Raw genomic sequence first — 25,472 nt, 5'->3', positions numbered from 1 at the left:
TTTTAAAGTTCAACAACTAGCAGCTGTTGAGCAATGTAAACTTAAATTTACATTCTTTACACTAGAGATGACCAATATATCAAAACTTTATAATAGTATTCTAAAATCACACTGACCTTCACCCAAGTTTTCCTTGCACTGCAACTTACGCGTCATGCAAATTCCACCGGCGCAGTAATCGCGGCCTCTGTTACACTTCCTCCCGTCTTCAACGTATCTATTGCGAGGGCACTGTCGTCGTTAGAGTTGTACAAAAGTTAAAAATATTTTGTAAGAGTTTATGCAAAGTTAACTTATGGAAGTTTGCTATATTGCTTTAATTTAGTTTGTTGAACAAAAACAAAAAATAAGTAATAAAAAAAGTTTTATCTAAGGACCTAAGTGTACCTCTCGGTCATAAAGTCGAATGAATACTTTTAGGTTATAGTAAAAGAATAAATTCAAAGTTAATGAGTGGATTAGAAAATATTTTAAAACAATCTAAAAAGTTAATCTCTCTAACTTAGCTTAGTAAAACAAAAACAAATCTAGATAAAAATATTCTTAATTACCTTCAAATAACTTTAACTAATAAAATATTTTAACTTTTTAAATGCACGTCATTCTTTATAATAAACAAAACATTTTAAGTTATAACTTCAAATGTCAGTCTTATTAAAAGCAACAACTTAATCTACTACTTTGAAAAATTTAATTGCTAACATTTAAGTTTATAAATGTATAATTTAAAGATTTTAGTAGTTTAATGAAATGTTACAGTTTAGTAAACAACACTATGACATGTATAAGTACAAGTGTTTCGATCAACATACGTTTGCTGATTTTCCCGTGCACTTTTCAACCAAGTCGCACTCGTTGTTGTTCGTTCCTCTGCAAACGTGCCTGCTACTCAGCAATCTGCAATGATGGCAGCACTCTCCCCTGTCGCACTGCCTACCAGGTAGCAGTTTGCACGTTGACGGATCGCAGCATTTGCTAACAAACGTATAAAGTTAATCAACAACAGGCAATGGACATAATAAAGAAACGTTAAAAAAGTTTAGGGTTTTAGTAAAAAGGAAAAAAAAACACTATTAGTTTATAAAAAATGGTGGAAAAGGTTTTTCCGTTTCAGCAACCCCACCTTTTGCAGTCGTCTACGGTGCCGCAGTCGCACTCTTCCCCTTCCTCAACGATCATGTTCCCGCACTTCGGATGAGCGAACAGATCTTCCCTGCGCGGGGTGTCGTGGATGCACTTCTTGTTCGGAAGCATCCTTTCCAGTACCCGCCTGCTGCACTCCGACCACTCGAAACCTTCCCCGTTTCTAAACGGTACAAAACAAGTTAACAATGTACAAAAAATACTATTGGTTTCCCAAACTCGTTTTCGCAGTTGCCCACGTTGCAAAAGTAAAAATAAGAACAACCGTCCCTTTTAGCTATCGCCCTTTTACTATCTAACTACTCATTACTATTTCGTTCCCTTACCACTTAATCTCCCAATGATGTCGCCGTCAAGGGGAAAATACCTTTCCTGTACTAATTGATCGGCTAAAATAAAATACATACTTATACTAACCCCAACTGCTCGTTCATGATGCAAGAAGCTTCTTTACGGCATTTGCAGCGCTTCGGATCGATGTGTTGCAGCCCAAGGGTGTGCGCCAGCTCGTGAGTCAGCACTGCCGCCGACAAACGCTGATCTTTGTAGTGCTGTTACAGGTTGTAGTTGACTAAATGTTACTTGAGCTGATTTATAAACTGCTAAAAAGCGTTTAAATTAAGTTTGAAAATTTTTAAATATGTTTTACTTAAGTATTAAGTTTACAGTAATGTAGTGCTAAGTATGCTTTTTATTTAAATTTTAAATAAAATACTTATTTAAAATCAAAAAGCAACAATTAGAACTTAAAAGAAACTAAAAGGCCAAAAGTTTTAAAAACTGTTACAATTGTTCAGCACTATTTTGCTTCTAAATGTTAAAAGAAAACTCATAACTGAAAAAAAACATTTAATACTTTTATCTTATGCACTAGACCTAAAAATTTAAGTATACCAAAAAGCCTATATTATATTTATTTTTTATTTCAAAACAATAAAAGTTATATGATACTTTGTACCAGCTGAATTTACATTTTATAACTAACAAATTGTTATTTTTGAATTACAACCACCTTTCCGATTCCAACGCTCAAATTCGGGTCACACAGCCCGTTTACGTAGGCCATCCCGACAATGACGCTGTTGAAGGAGCCGTCGAACATGAGGAAGACCACGTCAGCTCGTTTCCATGACGACCTGGGGTCCTTGTCTTCTCTGATGCGCTTCATGCGGTAACCATTGAATTTTGACAGCTCCTTTAGTAAAGTTTTTGATAAAGCTAACTTTTGGTAAAGGGAAATTGAACATGTTTTAATGTAAATTTGAAGTAGTAGGTATACAAGTTGAAAATACACAATAAAAAAATTGTCAAGTAATGTAACTTTTAAACTACTCTCGAAAATACAACTAGTAGAACTCGAATCAGAAGACATCGCTTATAAGCTTATATTGCAATCCCTGATAAAACTACTAGAGGTTTCAGCGGTTAGCTACAAGAATACACTAAATAATTACACTTAACACAGTTGTGTTATCTTATATTATTTATAATAATCAAGCTAATAACGGATGGCTTAAATTGTAAAATTTGTAGACCTTTTTTACAAGCCCGACCCACTATAAAAAATTCTGTAAATTTGGTAAGCAAACTAGATAATTTACCAGCACCTCTTCTATAAACAAAAGTAAATATATGTGGTAAAAATCTTGTTATGAATGTAAAAACAATCAACTCACAACAGATGCATTGTTTTTAATGGTGTAATCTTCGGAAACGTGCAAGTGGGTGAGAGCAAGACGCAAGCCGACCTTCATGAAAAGCTCATCAGCGTAATTGACGATGGCGAAAACTTCCTCCTTGACTGCTGCCATGTCCATATTAAACTTCTGCCACTGCAAGCAGTACATTTGATAAGCAGTTAGTAGTATTCAAAGTTACATGTTGTTAAATTAGCTTACAAGTTAAAAATTTTTATGCAATCAAAAAAGTCGGTATGCAAAACAGTTTTTTTGTGAGTAATATCTTAATACTTCATCTAAATTTTTATTTAGTGAATTTCTAACATCGTTTCGTAAAAACTTTTTAAAGTCGTTATTTCAATTTTTTATTAAAGCGGTTGCAGCTCTTCTTGATAAACTATTTGTTAATAAGATTTAATTAACAATCTTTTAATAAGTCCTCAAGTATATGCTTTTTAAATAGTGTATAATACAAAGGTACTTTAATCAAAACTAAAATAATTTTATAATGCTTAAACATTTTTTAAAGTTTTTTAAACTTTAATTATTACGAAATTTCTGTAAGCTTTACATTATTAATTTTACTTGCTATAACAAAAAAAAAATTGTAAAAAAAACTCAAAATGTGCACTTTGAAGTTTAAGCTTTCAACAACTGCTTTAGTTTTAGAAAATTGGTTATGTTTTAATTTGAACATTTTTTTATGATTAAAAACAATTCAAAGCTTCTATAAAGTAAATAACAACAACTAACAATGTTTTTGTCAATAACAAGCATAAGCTCAATAAACATTTTGTTCTTGTTTGTTGGTTCTTTTACACTTCGTTTTCCTCTAATGTGCCAATCATCAGCTGTTTACGTAAATATTATGTTATATAGTACATGCAGAAAAATGTGTTTTTCAGACCACAGTGTTGTATAGTGTGGTGATTGAAGGCGTGAAAGTCGAAAAATTCTAACGTATTTTTCTACTATAAACAAGAAATATAAGAGTTAATTATCAATATCATTCAAGTAAACCCATAGTTGAAACTGTAGCAAAGTACTTGTTAAAAATCATTAAAATTATTTGAAACAAAGTATTTGTATTTAACTTGTAGTTCATAATTATATAAAAATGTACTTACACCTTACTTCAAGAAGCTTTTTCCGTTTGCTTTGATTACTATATGTAAATAAATAAAATAGACAAAATACGCAAACAGTTTCCTTATAATTTAACGCGTAGTTATTTAAAAAAAGCAATACAAAATAAAAAAAGGGTTCAATACTGTAATAGTACCTTTAACAATTATGTTCACTAAAAAAAAAAAGCATTTGAATCTATTTTACCTTCGTAAACATGCTTGTGATGAGAAGAATCATTAAAATTTATATGCTGATGGTACAACGGGTTGTCAATTGGTTTAAAAAATACATGATGGTTTTTGTATGGTCGGATCATGTACAACTCATCATTCATTTCTATTTTGCCACTAAAAATAACCAATTAGAGAAATTTTTAGTAAGTTTACTTTGTTTAAGTCACACATTTTAAATTTATAATTCTTAAATACTCTTTCTATAACGCTTGGTATATACAACCATTTAATAACACGTCATTTAAAATTACTAATCAAATGTATAGAGTTTAAAATACTTAACTTACTGTAAACGTTCACATAAAGAAAATCTTATTTTTGAGTTTTCAACACCTTCAACTTTAACATAATAATGACAATGATCCTCCTTAAACAAATTAAAATAAGTAAGAAATAACTATTTAAAATAAAACTTAGCACGAACAAAATACATAAATTTTTGTAATTAGAAACATGTTTAGTTCTAACACTGCTAGTTTATAAGAATGCTTCTAAACAAAACTACAATCTAGTGATCTTAAAAGTAAATACACAAAACGTTAAACAGAAATTAAACATCAGTCAGTATCTTTTCTTTAACGTATAGCGATAAATATGCTATAATAAAAATTGAAATTATTATCTCAAAATAGTCTGAGCTTAAGACTTGTTAAAATAAATTATTTGTATATTTTCCAAGTTTTATAACACTAACATTTAGATAGTTTTGTTTTATAACTTCTTCTTTTTGGTGTTTTCTGCTAAACCTTGTTATTCTAAAATTGCTCGTTAATAAGTTTTTGTTCTTGTTCAAATGCAGCTTCATGTTTTTTGACGAATTTTTGAATCTAATTTCAAAACATGGTTTATCTGAGGTGCTCTGTGTAACCTAGAATGTATAAACGTTCAATTAAAAAAGAAATCATTACCTTTTTACTTTAATTGAAATATCAGGTAAGTTCTTGCAAATAGCTGGAACTTAATACATATTTTCAAAACTTTTTAACTAGCTTTTGTTATACTAAAACAGGATTTCTCTAAGAAAGCACAGAAAAGTTGATGTGTAGTAAACATATTACCAAAAAAGGTTAAATTTATATAAATTTGTTTTCAAAAGCTAATTTTAAAAACTTATTAATTAAGTTTTGTAAGCTAAGTATATGTAAAAATATCTTAAGCAACTTGGCATAGATTTTAGAGTACTGAAAATTACTTAACCACATTAAGATACTTCAGTACTCTAAAACCTATGCCAAGTTGTCAAGTATTTTATTCTTAATTAATAGAACATTTTAATAACCATTATACTTAAGTAAAACACTACTTAGAATAATTTTTTTTTAAAACTGTATTAGTAAAAAACGGTTACGTCTTAGAAAAATGCTTTAGTTTAGACAAACATAGTTCGAATATATCACTCTTTAATATGTATTGCGAAAAACACAAAGTTCATACTCTGGAAAGTTTTTTTATAATTAGAATAAGATTTTTTTTTTGTTTAATATAAATTAACAATAAATATATACTAGCTTAATTAAATTATTATAGTTTAAATAATTTTAAATTTTATTTAAGGTTAAACAACTATTTTAAGTGTTTATGAATAAGCTCAGATGCTTTTTTTTTTTTCATAATTGTTACAAAATTAAATTTTTCAACAAAATTGACCACCAACTTTGTTGCATAAATTTTTTTAATGTTTAAACTTTTTTTGATTTACTTAATAAAATTTGAAGTTCTGTTCAGAAAAAACAACATTGTGTACTTACTGAGCCGTTGTGCACGTTTGAACTCGAATATTTTTTTCCATCTTCAAATATTCGGACAACATTTACTTCATCATAACTTGTTAACTCTTCCATAAAGTTGTCTTTGAAATTTATAGAAATGTAGTAACTAGCTAGCATTCAAGGTTTTAAAACATCTCTACTTGTTTCTTAATTTTTTATAACAAGTTTTACATAACACACAATGTCTTTATACATAATTTATTTTATTAGTTTAAAATTGTGATCATTAATAATTTCCTTTTCTTTTACAAAATAAATGCTTACCTCCATTTGCTTGTGTCCTTTTTAACCCTGATATTAACAGAAAAAAGGTAATAGTAAGGCGAAACATGATTCTGTAATGAAATAAGTTAAGTAAAATATGTTCAGACAATAACAGTACTTCGTATCTTTTTTAGGAATTAAAGTTTAAAATTGCATAGTTTAACTATAATAAAAGTATTGAAATTATTAACCTAAAAGATGTTATATATACAATATATAGTATTAGTTGATTATAAAAATCGATTTCTTTTTATTAAAATAAGTTAAAAATTTTATTTAAAAGTGTTTTTAGTACTTTAAAAGTAAACTTGTTCTTTTTTAAACAGAGCAAATTGTATTAGTTGCTTGTTGTTTACTTTTTATTTTTTGCTTAATAAACTAACAGTTTTCAACTCCTAGTTTGATTAAAAATTAAGATAATGATACATCAAACAATTTTTTTGCCATAGAATAACAAAATTTATATACCATACTATAAAGTTTTTACTAAATAAATTAGTAAACCGAAATCTGTATACAAATACTTCGCTAATAAAAGATTTAGACATATAAGATTTATATTTTAAAAGTATGTGCCCTTCAAAGATTTTATGAACAAACAAGAAAAAAAAAATTGCAAATGCAAAGTTTTTACCATTAAAAATTTGTCTTAATTTTTGTAAAACACCTACAATAAAGTAAACAACTTCTAGCTAATTAAATATTAGTTTTATTTCCAATCTACAAGGAAAATCAAATAAAAGTTTAAGCACATTATTTTATTACGCTTTTTTAAAAGTGCTGTGTGAATAAACTGTTTCAACTTAAAAAAATTAAAAACAAAATAATAATCTCTTTTAACACAAGTTTTGAATCGTATATACTACCTTACTATAGTATAAATGAGCTTTCATTTTAATTTGATTTTTTTTCATAAAAATAATTTCATAAAAAAAGTAACTTATTTTCTGCGTAACTTAATTCTGATGAAAGATTTTCATTGCTAGAAATTTTCTGCAGTACATATAAGTCTATAAATCTAAAAATAGAAATAAAACAAAAAATTTCTACAATCAACTGTTTTGTTAGTTAGTCAAAACAAACCTAGGTAATCGTTTTTGTTATTTTTTGATAAGTAATTCAAAAAATTGCCAGAGTTCTACAGAATAGTATCAAAAACAGTGTGGAAGTTTTCTTTAATTGCTCCCTAAACATTAGGACAATTATAAACTATCATAATAAAAAAAATTGTAAGACCACTAGTTGGCAAAATCTATGCAATTGTAAGGATTAAAAACATTGTTCAGCTAACAACATAAACAAGCTTAAAAATGAGTTCATCAACCAAATTTTTGATTCAGAAAAAAAAAACAGCATATAATATATTGATTCCAAACGCAAACTATTTTAGCCACATTATATGAGCATAAAACTTTCTTTCCCAAAGTTAACAAAGTGAAACCAACCAAATAACTGCAACCAGCCAGTTAATTACTTATATTAACCAATTGTGGAAATTACTCATAATAAACATCAAGTACTTTGTGCAGCGGAAAATAATCAAATGAATCAAAATTATATAACACCAAAATATTTTAAATTTTTGCAAAAATTTACATACCTTCAACGAAAAATAAAAAGTGCTTAACAAAAAAAAAATATATATAGTTACTCAACTCAGTACTCTAACTACCGTTTAGAATCTTTTTAGTCAAACATTAAGTTGTTTTATAGTTCATTTAGTTATCTTTTGCTTAATTTTTTATAACTACACCCTTTTCATATTAATGTATTTGATTTTTTTTTTTAATTTTTTGGTAAAACTAATTTACATTGAAAAAAAAGTCGAGATACCTACAATTTTTTATAGTTAAAAATGCTAACAGTTATTTAAAATATTTGTACTTATACTTATATATATTTTTTATTTTTATAGATATACGTATTTTTTGATTGAAAATTTTACATTTGGTGCTCGATGCTTTATAAATAAAGATGAAATAAAAGTAGGAAAATAATATAAATTACTATTTAGATTTAATGTTTGGGATTTTTTTTTGTCAAAAGCAATGTTAGATAGTATTTATATATTTTTTGATATAAAGTACTTTTTTATAAGGGACACATTTAGATCCTTAAATATTTAAAATATTTTCACCATCATTTTTATAAAGTTTTGTCTTAAAGCTCTATTGCATAATCTAACGAGCTGTTTTAACAGCAAAACTTTTTATTAGAACGAAATTGCACATAAAATACTACTATTATGTTAACATTTATGTGTGATCCGAAAATTTAACAAACAGATATAAGGTTAATACATTATACTCCTAGTTAAAATTTTTAATATCTCCAACTTTTAGTTTTTGAATCTTTTTAAATAAACTTTTTCCAAACCTAAACAAATAGATTCTCAAAAAATAAACCTTCGATGTTTTGTGTTTAGATATAAAAAATGGTTATACAAAAATGCTAGACTTTAATTAAAAATAACTTAAAACATAACACTTTACTCTATCCAAAAAAATTACAACTCCTTTTTTATAGAACTTATGAAAAAAAACTTTATGTTAATTAAAAAATAAAATATGTATTATATGTTGTATATGTTGCTTAATAAACATATTTTTTAAAATAAAACCTTTTTCTTTAATTTGCACTTTTATAAACTAAACTCATACTTACAAAACCTTGCATCATTTTATGTAAACTGAAATGTTTAAATATTTTTACAACATAAACTCATGCATTAATTACGTGCTAGCTACTAGATGACTTCATAGCGACGTAGCTTTTATTGTATTTTTTTTAGTTTAAATGGCGCCTTAGGAGAATGTAAGCGTGAAAATACCTTTGAGCTATTTAAAATGCACATTTAGAGAATCTAAAGCCTAAAAATAGTTAACAAAAAATTTTATTTAAGATAATTTACTTACACACAAAGTTAAAAATGAAATATTTAATTTATACAGAATAAGCTTTACGCTTAGCACAATCGAAATAATTTTAGAACAATGAGTTTTAAAATCTGTTAAAGTTAATTTCGATGGGAATAAAAATGTATCTTACTATTCTAATTTCTTATGTAGAATAAAAATTCCTTGTTGGTAAAACATTTTAATATAAGTTAACTAAATAGTTTGGATGTTAACAGAGTAAACTACTGAAATCACTCATAACCAATCAGACATAATTATATATTACCTTTAAAAGTTTCAAATAAAATTGTCCATCAACGATCTGGTATTTTGAAGCCAAAATAAAAAGTATGTATTTAACTTACAAAACTCATAAAACACTTACTACACAAAATACAATTTGTTTTAAACAAACAAGGTGATCACACTAAATCTAATGAATATTCATTTATAAACACACTTATAATAAATATGGACTAGATAAAATGTTGTATTTTTTTAAAACCACTCAGCTGACTTTAAAACATGAAAAAAAAATTGTTAGATTTAATTTGTTTTTAATTTTTTAAAAACAAAACTCATACTTAAAACTTAGTGTTTGTAGAACAGCAAAACCACTTACTTGAAGGTTGCTTTAATCTTTGTAAATCTAGAGGTTGTAAACTTTATCGATTTCTACACCTGGATCGTCACGCCTCCAGTTTTGACGAGTCAAATTAAAAAAACAATACTTAGAAAAGCTGGGTTTAGAAAAGCTTAGATTATAAAGATTGTATAAAAAATACTTTGGCTGTTAAGTAAATGGCTGATGGCAACTACTCTTAAAATTCACAAATTTTAAAGAACAACCCTTTAAAATAGTCTGTCACTAAAATAAGTTACAAAACTAAATAAGTATCTTATTTAAAAAATCTTCCAGGAAAATGTTTTTGAACACATAACAGGTTTGTGCTACTTCAAGTATGATTTTCAAGAGCATTTTAAAAACTTGTGTTACAAAGTAAGTACAGTATAATACAATAATAAAACAATTCCTCAAATCGTGCTAGTTATGCTTACTTTTTTGTTTGGTGATTTTTGTACCTTAATTTTTGGCTTGAGCATTTCTAAGTTAATCCAAATATAAAAACATTAAAAATACTTTTGCTTCATTCTCAGACAACTATGCTTTGTTTTTGTTGTCACAATTACTATTGTTTCCAATTTTGTTACAAAAGTTTGTATCTCTTAGTATGAAACGAAAGTAGTTGTTAATAAAAAGCAACCAAAAAACTTCTGTGGTATTTTTGTTTTCTTCGGATAATTTTTTATTTTAGTTCACTATGAAAAAAAGCTTGAGTAACACAGCTGGTGTTTTGATTACTAAAAATATCTAGAAATACTTCTGTTTTAAAAAATGCAATACATTATAAATGACTAAAACTTAGTGTATTCAACTTAAACTAAAGCTTGAAAACAAGTTGTTTGTCGGAAACAAAGTTGTTCTTAGCAAAGTGATCGATTCCCGTAAGAAAATTATAAATTGTCAAATGCAGTTTTTTTATAACTTAACTTCCCCTTAGTTTCGGTGCACTGCCCTCCAATCATGCGATAATGACACAGTTTCAACGAGTAACATAGAATACTTTTTTACAACTAACATATAAAAATCTGAACGATGCTATTTCTTTTTATGCTATAGTATTAACACTTATATTTAAATTAATTAAGTTATTTAGTATTAAACTAATAATAAGGACTTTGAGTACTAATTAATACGTTATACTTTTTATAAGCAAATATAAAAAAAAGAAAGTATACAAACAGGCAGTTACTTGTTAAGTTGTCTGCCTGTAACATTTTATTAACTTGTTAGCGTTTCTTAAACAAAGCGCAATATCTTATTTATAAATTATTTATTATTTTAAGAACATTATTCTTAGGGTGTTCATATTGTAATCTGTAGTTTTTATCTCTATAGCTCTTTACCTTATAACTAAATGCCTTGCAGCGAATGAATTGATAAATAACTTTACCTAAAAAAAAAGTATAGCACTCATTAAAGTACATTCTATACTAGCAACCGTTTTGTTTAAACTGATCAAAATAAGTTCATAACACTATATGAATCTTTAAGTTGTTAGCTTGCTAATAAAGTCAAATTAATTAAGAAATTATTATACAGTTGAGACCAATTAGATAACCACATGCTTAAGTTTTCATAAAAATTTATCTGAAGTTAATTTTTTGTTCAAATTTTTACTTTTATACACAACAATTTCAATAAATTAACTTGACATGTTTTTATAACTCAACACAGTAAGATTTTGTTAAGCTCTATTGTTTTAGATTAAATAATAACAAGATACAAAATTTACTTTACTTAACTAATTAAACTCAGTAAGATTACTTTTTGCGTTTTTTAACTTGTCTGCTTTGTTATTGCGCGCTTTATAATTTTGAGCTTTTATTGTATTTTTTTATATAAATGGCGCCCTAGGAGAATGTAAGCGCGAAAATACCTTTGAGCTATTTAAAATACACGTTTAAAGAATCTAGAGTCTAAAAAATTGTTTACAAATTTAAATGTTTAATAACTTTTATAAAAATTCTAAGAACTATTAGTAAAGATAAATGCTGAATAAAAAACCTGAAAAAAATTCTGATTATTATAAAAGTTTTGTTGTACAATAAAAATAATTGTTAAAAAATCTGCTTTATCTCTAAATCAATAAAAATAGAAAACTCACCAATTGTAGTAACTATATGATATACAAAAAATTAAAGTCTAAATATAATTAAAAAAAACTTTCTATTTGAGCTGTTAACTTAAAAATACATATCTAAAATTCTGAATTCGTTATCACTTTAAACAAAAGTATGAAATAACTTTTGATAAATAGGACTCAACTTTTAATATAAAACCTCTGATAAAGTCTACAAAATTTTATGAAAGTATATAATTATGTTGTGGTTTGATATAACAGTAAATTTAAATTTAAAGATTTACAGCTATGTATTTTTCAAATGAGCAGAAATAAACTGTTTAAGAAAGCTATGTTACTGTCTATAACAAACGCGGTTCTAGTTTGAATTTGTTAGAATAAAGCTTTATATAAAAAAGATATTTTTTAACGTTTCAAGTACATAAAGTTTCAACCTACTTATGTATAAGATTTTTGCGAGTACAAAATGTTTAGATCTGAAGTTTTATGTGTACCAAAACTTTGTTTCTTTTAAAAATTATATAAATGAACTAACTTAACAAAAAAATGAAATAGACACTTTAAAAGATCATTACTACTAGTCTATTATTTGAATAAAAGTTTATCATTTTCAAAAAATTAAAATAAAGAAAAGTTTTAAATATTTTTAGCTTCATAATATAAAATATAGAATTCTTATTTTTGTTTATCGTTCTGAAAAACTGTAAAAAAACAATCGTATGTTTTGTTTATGTGATGAACTTCTACAAAAGAAAGCATATCATGCCGATTTTTTTAAACCAGTACGTTGTTATTGTAAGAATATTTTGGTTTTTTAATATCACTATCATATGTATTAGTGAGTAGATTATTATTTAAAAATTTTGATTTACCCTATCGCAAGGCTTCAAAAAGACATAAAAATTATTCTTTTACTTTGCTTGTATATGATAATTTATCAAAAGAAATAAGTATATTTAGGTTAAATAACAGATCATTAAACATACTAAATACTTTAATTAGTTAAAAAAATCATACAAATTTAATCAAAAAAAAAAAAAAAACGATGCCATACGTCATAATATAAACTTTTTACAACTAAAATGAAAAATATTTTTAATTAATAATCATACTTTGGTATTTATCAATCAAAGTTAATTTGGCATACCGATTAAAAAGACTATATCTTTAGCCTTAAGCGTAACCAATAAGCAGATAAAATGACGTTCAGTTCCTATTCTAGTTATGAGGAGTCTGAAATGGAGAAGCAAGAAAAGTCTGTGCTTAAAAGAAATTGTAAGAAAATACGTAGTGTCACTACAGAGTCATCAGTAAGTATCTAGTAATATTGTTGTTTGTTTAATGTTAAGTAGACTTTTTACTATTATGACTTTAAACTAAAGACACCTTTGTCGGGTACAATCTAGATTCTAGATAATGTATTTAGGTAAATTGTGTTCAGAAAGCAAACTTTTATCAATTGCTTTTATTTAGTGTACTTCTAATCATTTTGTACTATCAAAGAAGTAAAATATTTATACCTTAAACTTCAACCATTTTTGATTTTTTTACAAAACTTTAAAGAAAATTTTGGACACTAAAGAGAAACCCTTTGCATAAGTTTTTTTTTGTAAAAATGAAGAAACATACTAAAAATTTAACGAATTAATCTAGTCTAACAAATGTTGTTTTACTAATATTATATAAAACAAACTAGGAAAGCAAATCTTCGAACTCCAAAAAACCAAAATCGACTGAAAAAAGTTCGACTGCCACTGCTTCGAAAAACGAGATCTTTCGAGGAAGGAAAAAATTTAGAAGCCTCGCTCCGAAATGTGTTGGTAAAAAAGACGAAGGGAATGTTGATCAAGAGAAGCTTGTTTTAGCAAGCCAGAGCAGGTAAAATAATGATTAAGTGAATAAGTTTAATACTTTTTGAACATTTACAAGTTTTAGGAACTTACATCCTTCTTTTCTTCACCTTTAGTATGATTTGCAATGCTGCTTTATTCTAACTTTTAATCAATCTGCAGGAAGCAAGCGTTGAAAAACGATGTTACTAGGGAGGATGTAACCAGGGAGATAATGGAAAATTACCGGGTTGAAGGTAAAAAGAGCTGGTTTCAGAGAGTGAAGGAATGGTTGGCATCTCAGCCGGGTGTTTCTCCTTCCTGCTACAGCAGCCACGTGGAACAAGGGGGGCAGCAAAGAGAAGGAACAAGCGCGAATATTTGTCATGACATAATGACGGTCAGTTCATTTTGTAAAGTTAAAGCTGTTTTGCTTTAATTAAGTTTTTTATTTTAAAAAGTGAGAATTTGAAACAACGATCAATTTTAGTTCATCCTTACTTTTGTAGCTACTAATTTATTTCTTGCAGATTTTAGACAATTTAAAAACAGTTATTTTGTGTTAATAATAAATACATAATTTTCTAAACTAGTTAGTTAGATAATTTTCTTCTAAATGATTTTGTAAAAATCCTTTAAATTACGAGTTAACGGATAAATACTTTAAATTACTTTTTTTTCTTTAAGTATTTATTGGGAAATTTTTTATAAAAACAAAGTTTAAATTATACTATTCGTTTAATAAGCAAAACATATTTTTACTGACTACAAAACCAAAATGTTCAAACTAATTTGAGCTTTTAATCGTATACAAAGCAATGAATAAAAAATCATTGCACAAGACTAATTCATAATTTATGTAAGCATTTTATCATCTTTAAACGTGAATAAACTCATTCAGAAAAATCAGAGGATGGACACAAGTCAAAAATTCAAACAGCGCTTCGTATTAGAAAAGTACCAAAAAGTTATTGGTGTTCAAGGCAAAGGCACAGAGAGGAAATTTAGCTGTAGCTCAAAGGACGAGCGAAAAAAACGAGGAAGAAGCAAGACAAAGCTTGAAAAACGAAGCAAGTCATCGAACGAACGGGAGAAGAAATGTAGAAAGAAGGAGGTACCGAGCTCCTCAAAAGCAGCAAGGAGCTACGACATGGCAGCAGGAGAAAATACGTGCGGAAGAAGCGGGGTGCAAGAAAAAAAGAAGCAGCGAAAAAGAAAATTGCCCGATGATAAGGACAGGCAGCAAGTAAAAAGACAAAAAATTCACGTGCTTATGCCTAAAAGCAAAAGTAAGTAAAAGCTCTTAACAGTTTTTTTTTAACCAAGCCAGGTTTTAAAAGTTTTATAAACACAATGAAATTGCTAAACAGGTCCAGGATGGTCGGTTTTAAAGGCGATAAGCTTGATTGAAGCAAAAGGAAAACAGGCAACAGCGAAACTAATCCACTACGTGGTAGCTGAAAAACTCAACAGGCCTTTCATAAGCAAAAAGTAAGTTTATTGCTTATTTTAAAGTCTGTACTGTCTGTTATTAGTTTTATGTTTTGATTAGTTTTTCCTTAAAAGAAAGTTTCAAATTTTTTTGAATTTACAAGCTAACACACTAGTTTAGACAATTTGACAAACTTTGTTTTTCTTTTCAAGTTTAACTTAAAAACATATTTTTGAAACTTTAATTAAACGGTATTGTTGTCTGTTTTGCACACTTGATTAGGAAAACACTCTGATACTATAACACAAGCGTAGGTAGTTATATAAGTCAATTGTTGAGAATAGATAAGTATTTAATTTTTTTTTTACAGTTTTACATCGTAAAAAACAGTAAGCTTTGATAAAACATACCACCTATTAAACTTTTTGAAAAATATTTTAATTACGTTTAATGTTTAACGCAACAGAAATGTGGACGATTTACTTAAACTGATGGTTGAGAAAAACATAGTGACCTGTGAAGAAGTGAAAGAAACAACTGTATATTCCAGCCGAGTTGTGTGAGTAAATTGCAATTGTTTGTATGCTTATTGTTACACTTTTTAACTGGAAACTTTTTACTTTATAGATCACAATAAAAATTCTAGACTTAATCATAAGAGTAATGATCAATTCAAAATTTTTAATTTTTTTAACAAAACAATGTTTTACTCGTTTGAACTTAATCAAACGAGATAATCAGTTGAATAAAATATGTTTTTTTTTTATATAAACATGCAAGAAATAAAAATGTAAAACATCTTGATTAGATTTCTTATTTTGATCATTTTAATTCAATTCGTATTGAAACAGTGGTGAGTTTTATTCATAAATAATAAAAACAGAATGTCTTATATAAAAATGTTACAAAATTAATAATAATAAATAAATATTTTCAAACCATTTAACTTTTAGATGTTGGCGGCAATAAGAGATTTTGAAGGATGATATTTGAAGGACAAAGAATATATATCGATAGCATATATGAAAACTTTTTGAAGAATATTGAGTGTCATTTGAACTTAATAAAAAACAAAAAGTTAAAAAACGAGTTATAGTTTATAGAAAATTTAAATTTATTTGTAAACTAACCCAGAAATATTTATTAAAATATACAGTAAAAGAGCTAAAAACTAATTAAACATATTATATATAGACACTTGAAAATTATAATATTACAAATGGTATTTTTATTACAATCTTTAAAAACTTCAGATTTGTTTTGTATATGAACTTAGTTCTAATACTCAATATTAAATAACATGTGCTTATCTTATTACCATAAAGATCTTATGATCTTTAAATAAAAATTTGTTGAAATAGCTTCCATTTTAAATAGTTTCTCTAACTAAAAGTATTTTGTAGCTAGAAAAACATTACTTTCTTCACAAAAAATTAAGGATTTAAAAAGAAATTTAAGGTTTTTGCTAGTTTAGTCATAAGAATTACGTAGTTATTAAAAGCTTTATTTTCTATTTAGATCATACTCATAAACAAGTAAAAAACTAAATTTCTAAAAACTAAGTACTTGTATTTTATGAATTTATAAACGCAATTTTTTTGCCATTAATTTAGCTGTCAAAAATACGTTTTTATATTTTATACATAAATTTTTTAGTATAAGCTAAACTATTTTTTCAAACTAACACTAACTAAAAATACTTTCGTGCCTGTTTTGTATATACTTGTTTTTCTCTTTTAATAATAACAAAATATATGCTTCAAAGTTTAAATCGTAATAAACCTTGTAGAGTTACTAAAATGTATTAGTTTACATGTATACAAAATAAGTCTAACATATAAAACTTAAAAATAATTAGTTTTAAAAATAATATGTATTTATCATAAAACTTGCTATGTAAGTTCTGTTCCGATTAAGTAGCCATAACATAACAAACGTTTATTACTTTTATTTAAGCAAAGCTTTTTAGTTTGATCTTTAAAATACTACTTTTCTTCCAACTTTTGAAGATGATTTTTTTTTCAAAGTAGCACCACAGCTCACTAGAAAACAACTAACAACCGAACTAAAACAAAATAGCGACTTCTGGACCAGTGGTCGGCAACACATGGACCTCGGCCCGGTCCGTGAAGTAAAGATATGTCACACCGACGACTTGTCTTTTAGTTAAAAAGCTTGTGCAAACTGTTTTTTTCTAATTTAGACTTACAAAAACACTTTTGGTTTAGTTGTAAGAAAGCAAAGGTGCTAGTTTGAATATTAGCTAACAAAAACTTCGTTTCTTTACATTATATTTCTTTTTTAGTAAACATTTTAAATCAAATAGAATGTATATTTTTTTTAGTACGGCAAACAAATGTTTTTTTTTTAATCTAGTTCGTTGCTTATAAAATTACAAACGTCTTTACTAAACATTTCTCTACAAAAATACTTTCATTCCGAAAAAATTATAGTTTTTATAACATAAACATTTACTTTACATTCTAATGTTTTCATTAAGTTACGTTTAGTTTTCTTCAAAGTATTTATTTGTTTCCCAAAACATGTTATTGAAGTTTGCGCTTAAATTGTAGTTGCAAAATAACTTAATTAAGTTTGTTTGGAAAGCGTGTTCTTTAAAACTAACTATTTTTTTTTAGTTTTGCTTAAAAAAATAAGTGTTGAAGTCGTGCTCTCTATGGTAATAAGATAAATCAGGTTTTCTTAAACACTTAGTTACAGTTAATTAATCATGTTAGTAATTGATAATTTGTACACATATAAAGTTATACTTTCACGGACAGCACATAGTTTTGTAACAAGTAGTGTTTAATTTTTTAAAAGTTTTACAAAACATCATTGCTTACAAAGAATTAACTAGAACATTTCTGTTAGTTTTAAAACATAATGAGCTCCACTTTATTTTTGATTTATGCACATTTTTAAAACGTTACATGCTTTTTCATGTAATATATAAACACAAGAATATTCCATATTTCTTATAAAAATCAACAACAAATGTTATATTACAAGTAAAACTTATAATAACCAAAAAAAAATTATTAAGTTAGTTAACTTTTTCAGCTTTTTTCATTAGTCTACTTGACTAGCTTAAATTAATTAACTATTCCTACTAACTTAAAATATCAATACTGTAAAATTTTCAACTTATAACTACATTTCTTAGGAATCACTTCTAACTTGCAATTATTTTTTTGGTTATTTAAATTAAATCATTTGTAAGCAGATCATTTTAAACTCGGTCATTTAGTATTGATAATTTTAAGTATAAACTTTATAGTTTAAATTTTTTCATATTTGTTTACATAAAGATTTAATGAATTATATCATTTAAAAATCTTTTACTCAAAGCTAAGTTAAACATCAGTAAGTGTGCAACCAGATATTTTTCCCAACAAAAATATTAGACTTAGTACGAATATTCAATGAATTTTGTTTAATTAATTCAAAACTTTTGTCGGATTAGTACTTGGTTCTATAGAAAAGGTCAGTAATTAATCGGAAGAAAGCTTTTAGACAAATACGTTAAAGAAAGCTACGTATGCGGGAGTTTAAAAGGAAAAATGTATATATATGACTCATTATGTCTAATTGAAAGCATTAATTTTGGTTCATAGAAAAACTCGTTTACTTACTAGTACTTCAAAAGTTTGAAACATTTAGAGAAACTGCTGCAAAACTTTATAAATTTAGTCATTTATTTATTTAAGAAATGTTTATCTTAATATTTTTTTATTGTTTTTTTTCTAATAGATTGTTGTTGTATTTATTAAAAACTAGTTTTTTACTTTTAAAATGAGACTTAATTATTTTAATAAAGATTTGTATCTAGTAAAAAGTCTCGTTTCTTTTGTACATTAATCTTTACTTAAAGCCACAAGATTAAAAAAATACTATTTTACGAAAAACAATTTTAAGCTTAAATTGATATCTTTCACAACAGTATCTTTGAAATAAAACTTACTTTTTTAACTTCTTTTACTGAAATTAAAGTTAAACACAATGATCTGGTAAAATAGTGCAAATATTTTATTTGGTACTCGTTCAATATGATAAGTGTAAAATAAAAAATAAAAAAACTGATTTTTATTTATAACGTAAATTACAAAATTAAAATATCAAAAATGTATACAACAAACAGAGTTTTATATTTAAACAAAGAATTAAAGCATAAATTTAAAGAAAATTAAAGAAAAATTTACAGCAAAAGCAAAGTTTTAAAAACATCGCTGTTGTTATCAAAAAAAAAGTTTTACGTAAACTAAAAAATAAAAATACGTAACTGCCAAATATTTTTGCGCTAAATGTACATGCAGAATTATTGATAAAAGTTTGAAATGTAATTTAAAAGAATAATAACGTAATTACAACAACTGATCAAAAAATAGAGTGTTTATTTAAAATGGCAATAAACTTTATCAAAAAAGTTGAAATGTTGGTTAAAATTGATAAGTTGATTGATAAAAACTCTACACTATCTCCTAATGCAAGTAAATATTTGAATATATAAATCATAGCACCTTGGCAAATAAAACTTTATTAACCTATAAACTTTATGCTTTTTTACAACTTTTTAATGCTTCTTTTTCATCTAAAATAGTTAAAACTAAAAAGAAACATGTTACCAGATTAATTAAATGAGATATAAAAACTAATTGACACGATTTCAAATCTAAAACTATTGAACTTTTAAAAAATATTTACCGCTATAACGAAAAAACGAAAGTTTTAAACCTTTACAAACGAGGTTTTACTGCTGCGAATTCATACGGCAGCAGTAGGTCGATATCCTGCCTCTTCCATTCGGCGTTACTCGGCCGCTTTGATGGAATCACGCTGAGCCCTCTTACCAAAAGGTTCTTCTGCAATTAAAAAAAGTAAAGTTTTAAAAAAAGGTTATTATTTAAAAAAATAATGTGATACACAGTTTTTGAGTTTTAAAATTTAATACAAAATTTTAAAGATTATGTAGTTTAAAAAAACAAACCATTTGCGGAATTCTGCTCAAGTGCGCGGGAAATTTGCCATTCAGCTTCGCAATTTCCATCATCTTGGTCGCTTTTTTAATATCCACTGGAACGATTAGGTCCAAGTAGACGAGTGAGGTGCTGTAGGAGTCCGTTTTCTTGCCATCAATGAGAGCATTCTTCTTTCCTCTCGACAGCATCAGCTGCAGAAAACATTTCGTTTAAACTTAAAACTTGACACTTTAAAGCAAGTGAAGTAATGCGAAAAAAACAAACAACTATAAATACATAAGTTTCAAGTCAAGACGTTTGATACCGACCAGTTCCGGCGCCGCGTAGAAATGCGTTCCGACTTCCAGCGTCATCTTGTCGTCTCCCTTCGACGAACTCTGCCCTTCGCTGCCTTGCTTCTTCTTACTTTGGTTTCTCGCGAAACCGAAGTCGGAGAGACGTATCTCGTCTTCCACCAAGCCTCTGAGAATGTTAGAAGGCTTGATATCGCGATGAACTACATTTTTGGAATGGATGTAGTCCATCGCGTCCGCTATCTGAAATTGAATGTTAAAACTTGTTAAAGAGTCAGCTGCAATAAAATGTTTCGGAAATTCTATTATTCATAATATTATGCAAATGAGGCAAAGTGATAGTATAGCAGTATTTTAAAAACATAAAAACCACTATTCCTAACCTTTTAACCCAACAGTTTTAATCTAAACTCTTACCAACTAACCCTAACGTATAAAGAATATATCATATTAGTTATAACTTAATTTAAACAGAAGTCTAACTTCAACCAATCAGAAGCGCCTATACTTTGCAGTTAGCAACTTAACAGAAGCTAATCGCAATTTATTTTTGTAAACAAACCTGCATTAACCACAGCTTTATTTTCTTAAAGCTCCTTTTTTTCCACCCTACCGTGCTTTTAAGATAATCGAAGACAGTTTCCTGGCGACACAGGTCCATCATCAGGAAACGGACGTCGAGATTGACGTCATATTGGTCCTGGTGCTGTCGAAACACTGGAAAAAGGGGTTAATAATTGTTCGCGAGAACGATAATTTAAACCTTTTAAAGTTTTTCCGAGTTAAAACCAAATTGTCAGTAAACAAGCTTTACTAAAACAAGAGTTGGTAAACTGCGGTCCGCAAGGTTGTTTTTAGCTCAAAACGTACCTTTTTAAAAGTACAGTAACCTCTCGCTTATTTACGCACATTGTGTCCACATAAAAAATGCGTAAAGACATGAGAGATCGTAAAGATACAAAGTACCAAATATAATGGCTGTTTTTTGATATTGCATCAAGTTAAAAGTAGACTTATTTATATACTAATAAAACAAGGATTTAATTTATTTAAAATAATAATACTCGAAACTTTTTTAAATAATTTTAATTATAAGTAGATTCTATCTTTATCTTTATTTAAATTTGACTTATTCGATACAAAACATTTATATTCTATTCTTATTAGAAAATTTAATTTATACTTAAGCATTTGTTAACAGTTAAGAAATGGTGTGGTATCTATATTAAAATTTGTGTTGCTTTATTCATATATAGGGCAAGAGTGCTGTTTTATTTATTTTTATTTTAAACTTTCATTATTTAAGACAGTCATACTTCTTTCAAAATTTTTAATAATTTAATCTCTTATTGTTAACATAATTTCTGATATACTGAGGTATAACTAAATAACTAGCAATTAGTCAAGGAACATAAGTTTACAAAATCTAAGTGTATAGAGGTAAGAAAGCAATTAAAAATATATTTTAAATTAAAAATGTACAGTAAACCTAACTAATGCAATATTAAAAAAACTTAGATTTTTATTTTTTGAATATTTTAGAATTCTAAAATGCGTAACTAAACGAGAGTGCGTAACGTCACGAGTGCGTTAAGATGTGAGAGGTTACTGTAGTAATATTTTTTTCAAGTTTAAGCTTACAGTTAGCCTCTTAATTTCATAACTACTACTTATTAGTGCTATACTGGTGCTTAGTTTATCAATTTTTTAGTTAAAATATAATATTATGCTGATTGCTAAGAAGTATTTGAATTTATTATAGCCCGCGGAAAGCTAGTTTGTGTAAAGCATGCCGCGAGCAATTTTTTCTATTAAAATTGGCCCGCGACTTATATAAAGGCTGCCAAACCGTGCACTATATCCTATAATTAAAATTAAAAATTTTAACCGTAAAAATTAAAACAAATACTTTTTTCGTTATACATTATACACATATTGTCAAATTATTTTATTAAAATTTACTTACTTCTGACAACGTTGTAGGACACTTTGCTCGTTTCAGCTGTGAAGAATCTGCCAGAGGTAAACCATGAATGGTCAATTTTTCGGTAGAGTGAAAAACGACGCGCTAATTCCGAGTTTGTTCTGTTAAACCGAAATTTCAAATTTTAGCAGTTTTTATTTCAAAGTCAGAAAATATTTTTTTCAACATTAAAAAAAAATTACAATTACTAGAAACTAGTTGAAAAAATTTAAAAAAAAGTATTTTAAAATATTTTCCACTTATTTTGTAAGTTCTTTTAGACATAACTTGTTCATGAAGGTAGCTCAAATAAAAACAAACTAACGGCATTTTAAACAACTTCTTGTCTTTTTCTTTTTGCAGCTGAGCCGTTGTACTTTCATCCCAGAACAGGTAGAGGTTGCAGATGTGAGGATGCTTCAGGTCGGAGAGGATCTCGTATTCCCGGTCCATAATCTTCTGCCGTTCTCCGCTAGAATAAAAAAAATGCTTTAATACCGAAATTCCCAAAGAATTTTAATGCTGCACACATAAATGAATTAAAAAGTGTCTAATAAACACTAGGTTGGTAAACAAAACTCTTATTGAATATATTTTTTACTGATGAGCTTTTTGTTACAAATATGTTGAAATTTACTTTTACATTTTAAAACAGTAACGGAACGTTGTATAAGATAAAATATTAATTTTTTTTAAATTATTTTTAACATAAAAGCTGAGCGAGCATAGGTGCTCAATTTGTAAAACACTGTTATTAACAAACACAAATTTTTAATCTATGAAATATGCTTAAGTATTTAAGAAATAATAAAATAACAAGAAAGTTTCAAAGACTTCTAATTTTAAGCTTTAATAAAAACCTTAAGCTGTAAGAAAATAATTTAGCACAACAAATTAAGCTATAAAAAATATTTATAAAGTATAGTTTATACCAACTTTTTAATGCATGTTATAGTAGTGCTAGTTTAAAGGAATAGTGATTTTATATAATACTGTATTTTCAGTTACAGTAATTAGAGAAAAACAAAGTTGATATATATAAATTTTGTTTTCATGCAAACATTAAGTCATTTAAGCTTAAAATATATTTTTTGCACGTAGTTTACAAACATGATTACAATTATAACTTTTGCTAATTTTCAAACGGATTTTTTGAAAAAACTATAATATGAGCCTTTTGTTTTATATTTGTATTGAAATCTACTTAAACTTTTATATCAAAAATTCAAAAAAAAATGTTGAAACAACTTGCAGCTAAGACTTTTTTACTGGTATAGTTTTTATTTAGTTATATTAATTGAAACGGTAAATGTTGTACAGAAAATAGACGAAAAAGTTAGGTATATAAAGTTTCAACTAACTCTTTTTGCACGATTGTCCTTTTGATTGCGTATTGTTTTGTTTTCATCTTTTTATGATGGACCTTGAACACCACTCCATAGGACCCCTGTCATAAAAGACTAAAATAAAACTGCTGGTTTTAAGTTCAATAAAGTATAAATGAGTTAAATTAGAATTAAGCTATATTATACCAGTATTATATTTTTCTACAGTTAAAGCTAGAATATATTTGGTATACATACCTTAGACTGACACTCGCAGTCTTCAGCTTATAAGAAATTTAGTTTAAATAAATCTTTAGTTATCTATTGTAAAATATGAAAATGTAAATACTTACAATGCCTAGGATGTGTTCAATGTTGAAGTTATCCTCCAACCAGCTTTCTTTTTCTAAGTCGTTTTCTTTTTCAAACACCTAGTAAAATTTATATCATAAATTTAAAAAACATATATATGCATATAGAGGAGTTAACTTTTAAAAGAGTTTTAACTTGAGAGGAAGGTTTAAAGTTGCAAATTACTATTCACTTTGTTAAGCTTATAATGTTTTCTAAAAAAACAATTTTTATATACTATAAAGTCTAAGTAGCTGTCAAATTTGCACGAGCGTACATAATTGCACGAGGGCACAAAATTGAACGAGGGGCCAAAGTTGCACGAAGATACTTTTGCACGGAGACACTTTTGCAGGAGCAGAAATTTTCGCACGGAGACATTTTTGCACAAGTTAATTTATATATATATATATATATTTTTTTTTACTATAACTGTTACCCCTAACTCTTACCCACGGTCGGTAATTTATTCTTTTTATTTAGATTTTTTTTTTTTCAATTTGCTATCACTGTCACTCCTAACCCTCGGTCGGTAAATTTTTATTTTTTATTTTTTTATTTTATTTAACCTTTAGTATTTTTTATGTTTCTCATTTTTTTTAATACTCTCGTGCAAAAATGATCCTTTGTGCAAAATTGTAACTCGTGCAAAATAGACCCTTGAAGCAAGATTGACTTCGTACTATTTTTTCAACTCGTGAAAATTTGTCATAGTGCAAAAGTATCTTCGTGTAATTTTGTCTTCGTGCAATTTAATCCAATCATGCAATTTTGTCTTCGTACAATTTTGACCCGTATCCATAAAATCTAGTATAATATTTAATGTTTTAATATTATACAACATAGTCAAACATGTAAAGACCTTTTTAAGCTGCATAAAAGAAAATATCACTTGCTCTGTTTAAAAAACCAAACAAAAAATTTTTTAATAGTTATTTAATAACTGAAAAGTATATTCTTTACTAACATAATATTGCAAAGCTTATAGTATAGTTTTTATAAGTGAAGTAAAAACAAGATAGAAAAAAAAATACTTGCTAGTTTTAACTATAAGCAAATATTTACAGTACTTGGATTTGCTTTTACTTTAATGATTTAATATTTTAATCAAATTGTATTTAAAGTAAAACTTTTACACTTTCACATCTTAAAATTAAAAAAATATTACTTTTTGAAAAACTTTAAATCTATTTATTTAAACCTTTATTATTTTAATAAGCATAAAAACAATTTTTTTTCTTAAATTTTTTTTTTTAAATTATCAGGTGTACAATCTATCAGGTCAGATTAAAAATATAAACAGATAGAAGTTATTGTTTTAAGTTTACCGTTGAACTACTAAAACTTACTGCTCTGTTTTCTTTTGATTGGCAACAACTTACTACTTCAACCTTTGAAAATATATATACATGCTTAAAATTTTAAAAACTTTTATCAGAAAACGGCAATGAAAAACATATGTAATTTATTTCATCAATTTAG

The 25,472-nt window shown here is 26.8% G+C and overlaps 1 protein-coding gene across 1 annotated transcript; it reads right to left on the bottom strand.

Moving 5' to 3' along the window:
• Positions 1-9: 9 nt before the first annotated feature.
• On the bottom strand, positions 10-6,267 carry LOC145833255 (zinc metalloproteinase-disintegrin-like protein H4 subunit A). Its single transcript, XM_082940447.1, has 13 exons — positions 6,217-6,267; positions 5,932-6,032; positions 4,878-5,051; positions 4,471-4,550; positions 4,155-4,297; positions 3,576-3,673; positions 2,820-2,975; positions 2,156-2,338; positions 1,561-1,694; positions 1,124-1,306; positions 813-975; positions 117-231; positions 10-23 (listed from the first exon to the last, which is right to left on the bottom strand). The coding sequence occupies exons 2-13, from the start codon at positions 6,022-6,024 to the stop codon at positions 10-12; spliced, it is 1,536 nt and encodes a 511-aa protein (XP_082796573.1). The 5' UTR covers positions 6,025-6,032; positions 6,217-6,267.
• Positions 6,268-25,472: the final 19,205 nt, after the last annotated feature.

The sequence above is a fragment of the Thalia democratica genome, chromosome 4 (genome assembly GCF_965202585.1).
Source record: "Thalia democratica chromosome 4, ktThaDemo2.hap1.1, whole genome shotgun sequence".
Classification (NCBI taxonomy): Eukaryota; Metazoa; Chordata; class Thaliacea; order Salpida; family Salpidae; genus Thalia; species Thalia democratica.
The sequence above is the reverse complement of the archived record's forward strand: the minus strand, read 5'-3'. Positions and strand labels throughout refer to the sequence as shown.

Excerpts from the sequence above, each read along its gene's own strand:
- LOC145833255 (XM_082940447.1), bottom strand. The coding sequence starts at position 6,024 with ATGGAAGAGTTAACAAGTTATGATGAAGTAAATGTTGTCCGAATATTT. Across the intron at positions 4,551-4,877 it reads TAAAACAAAACTATCTAAAT|GAGGATCATTGTCATTATTA; the intron begins GTTAGTGTTATA and ends AATTTGTTTAAG. Across the intron at positions 3,674-4,154 it reads TCACAAGCATGTTTACGAAG|CTGATGATTGGCACATTAGA; the intron begins GTAAAATAGATT and ends TTACGTAAACAG.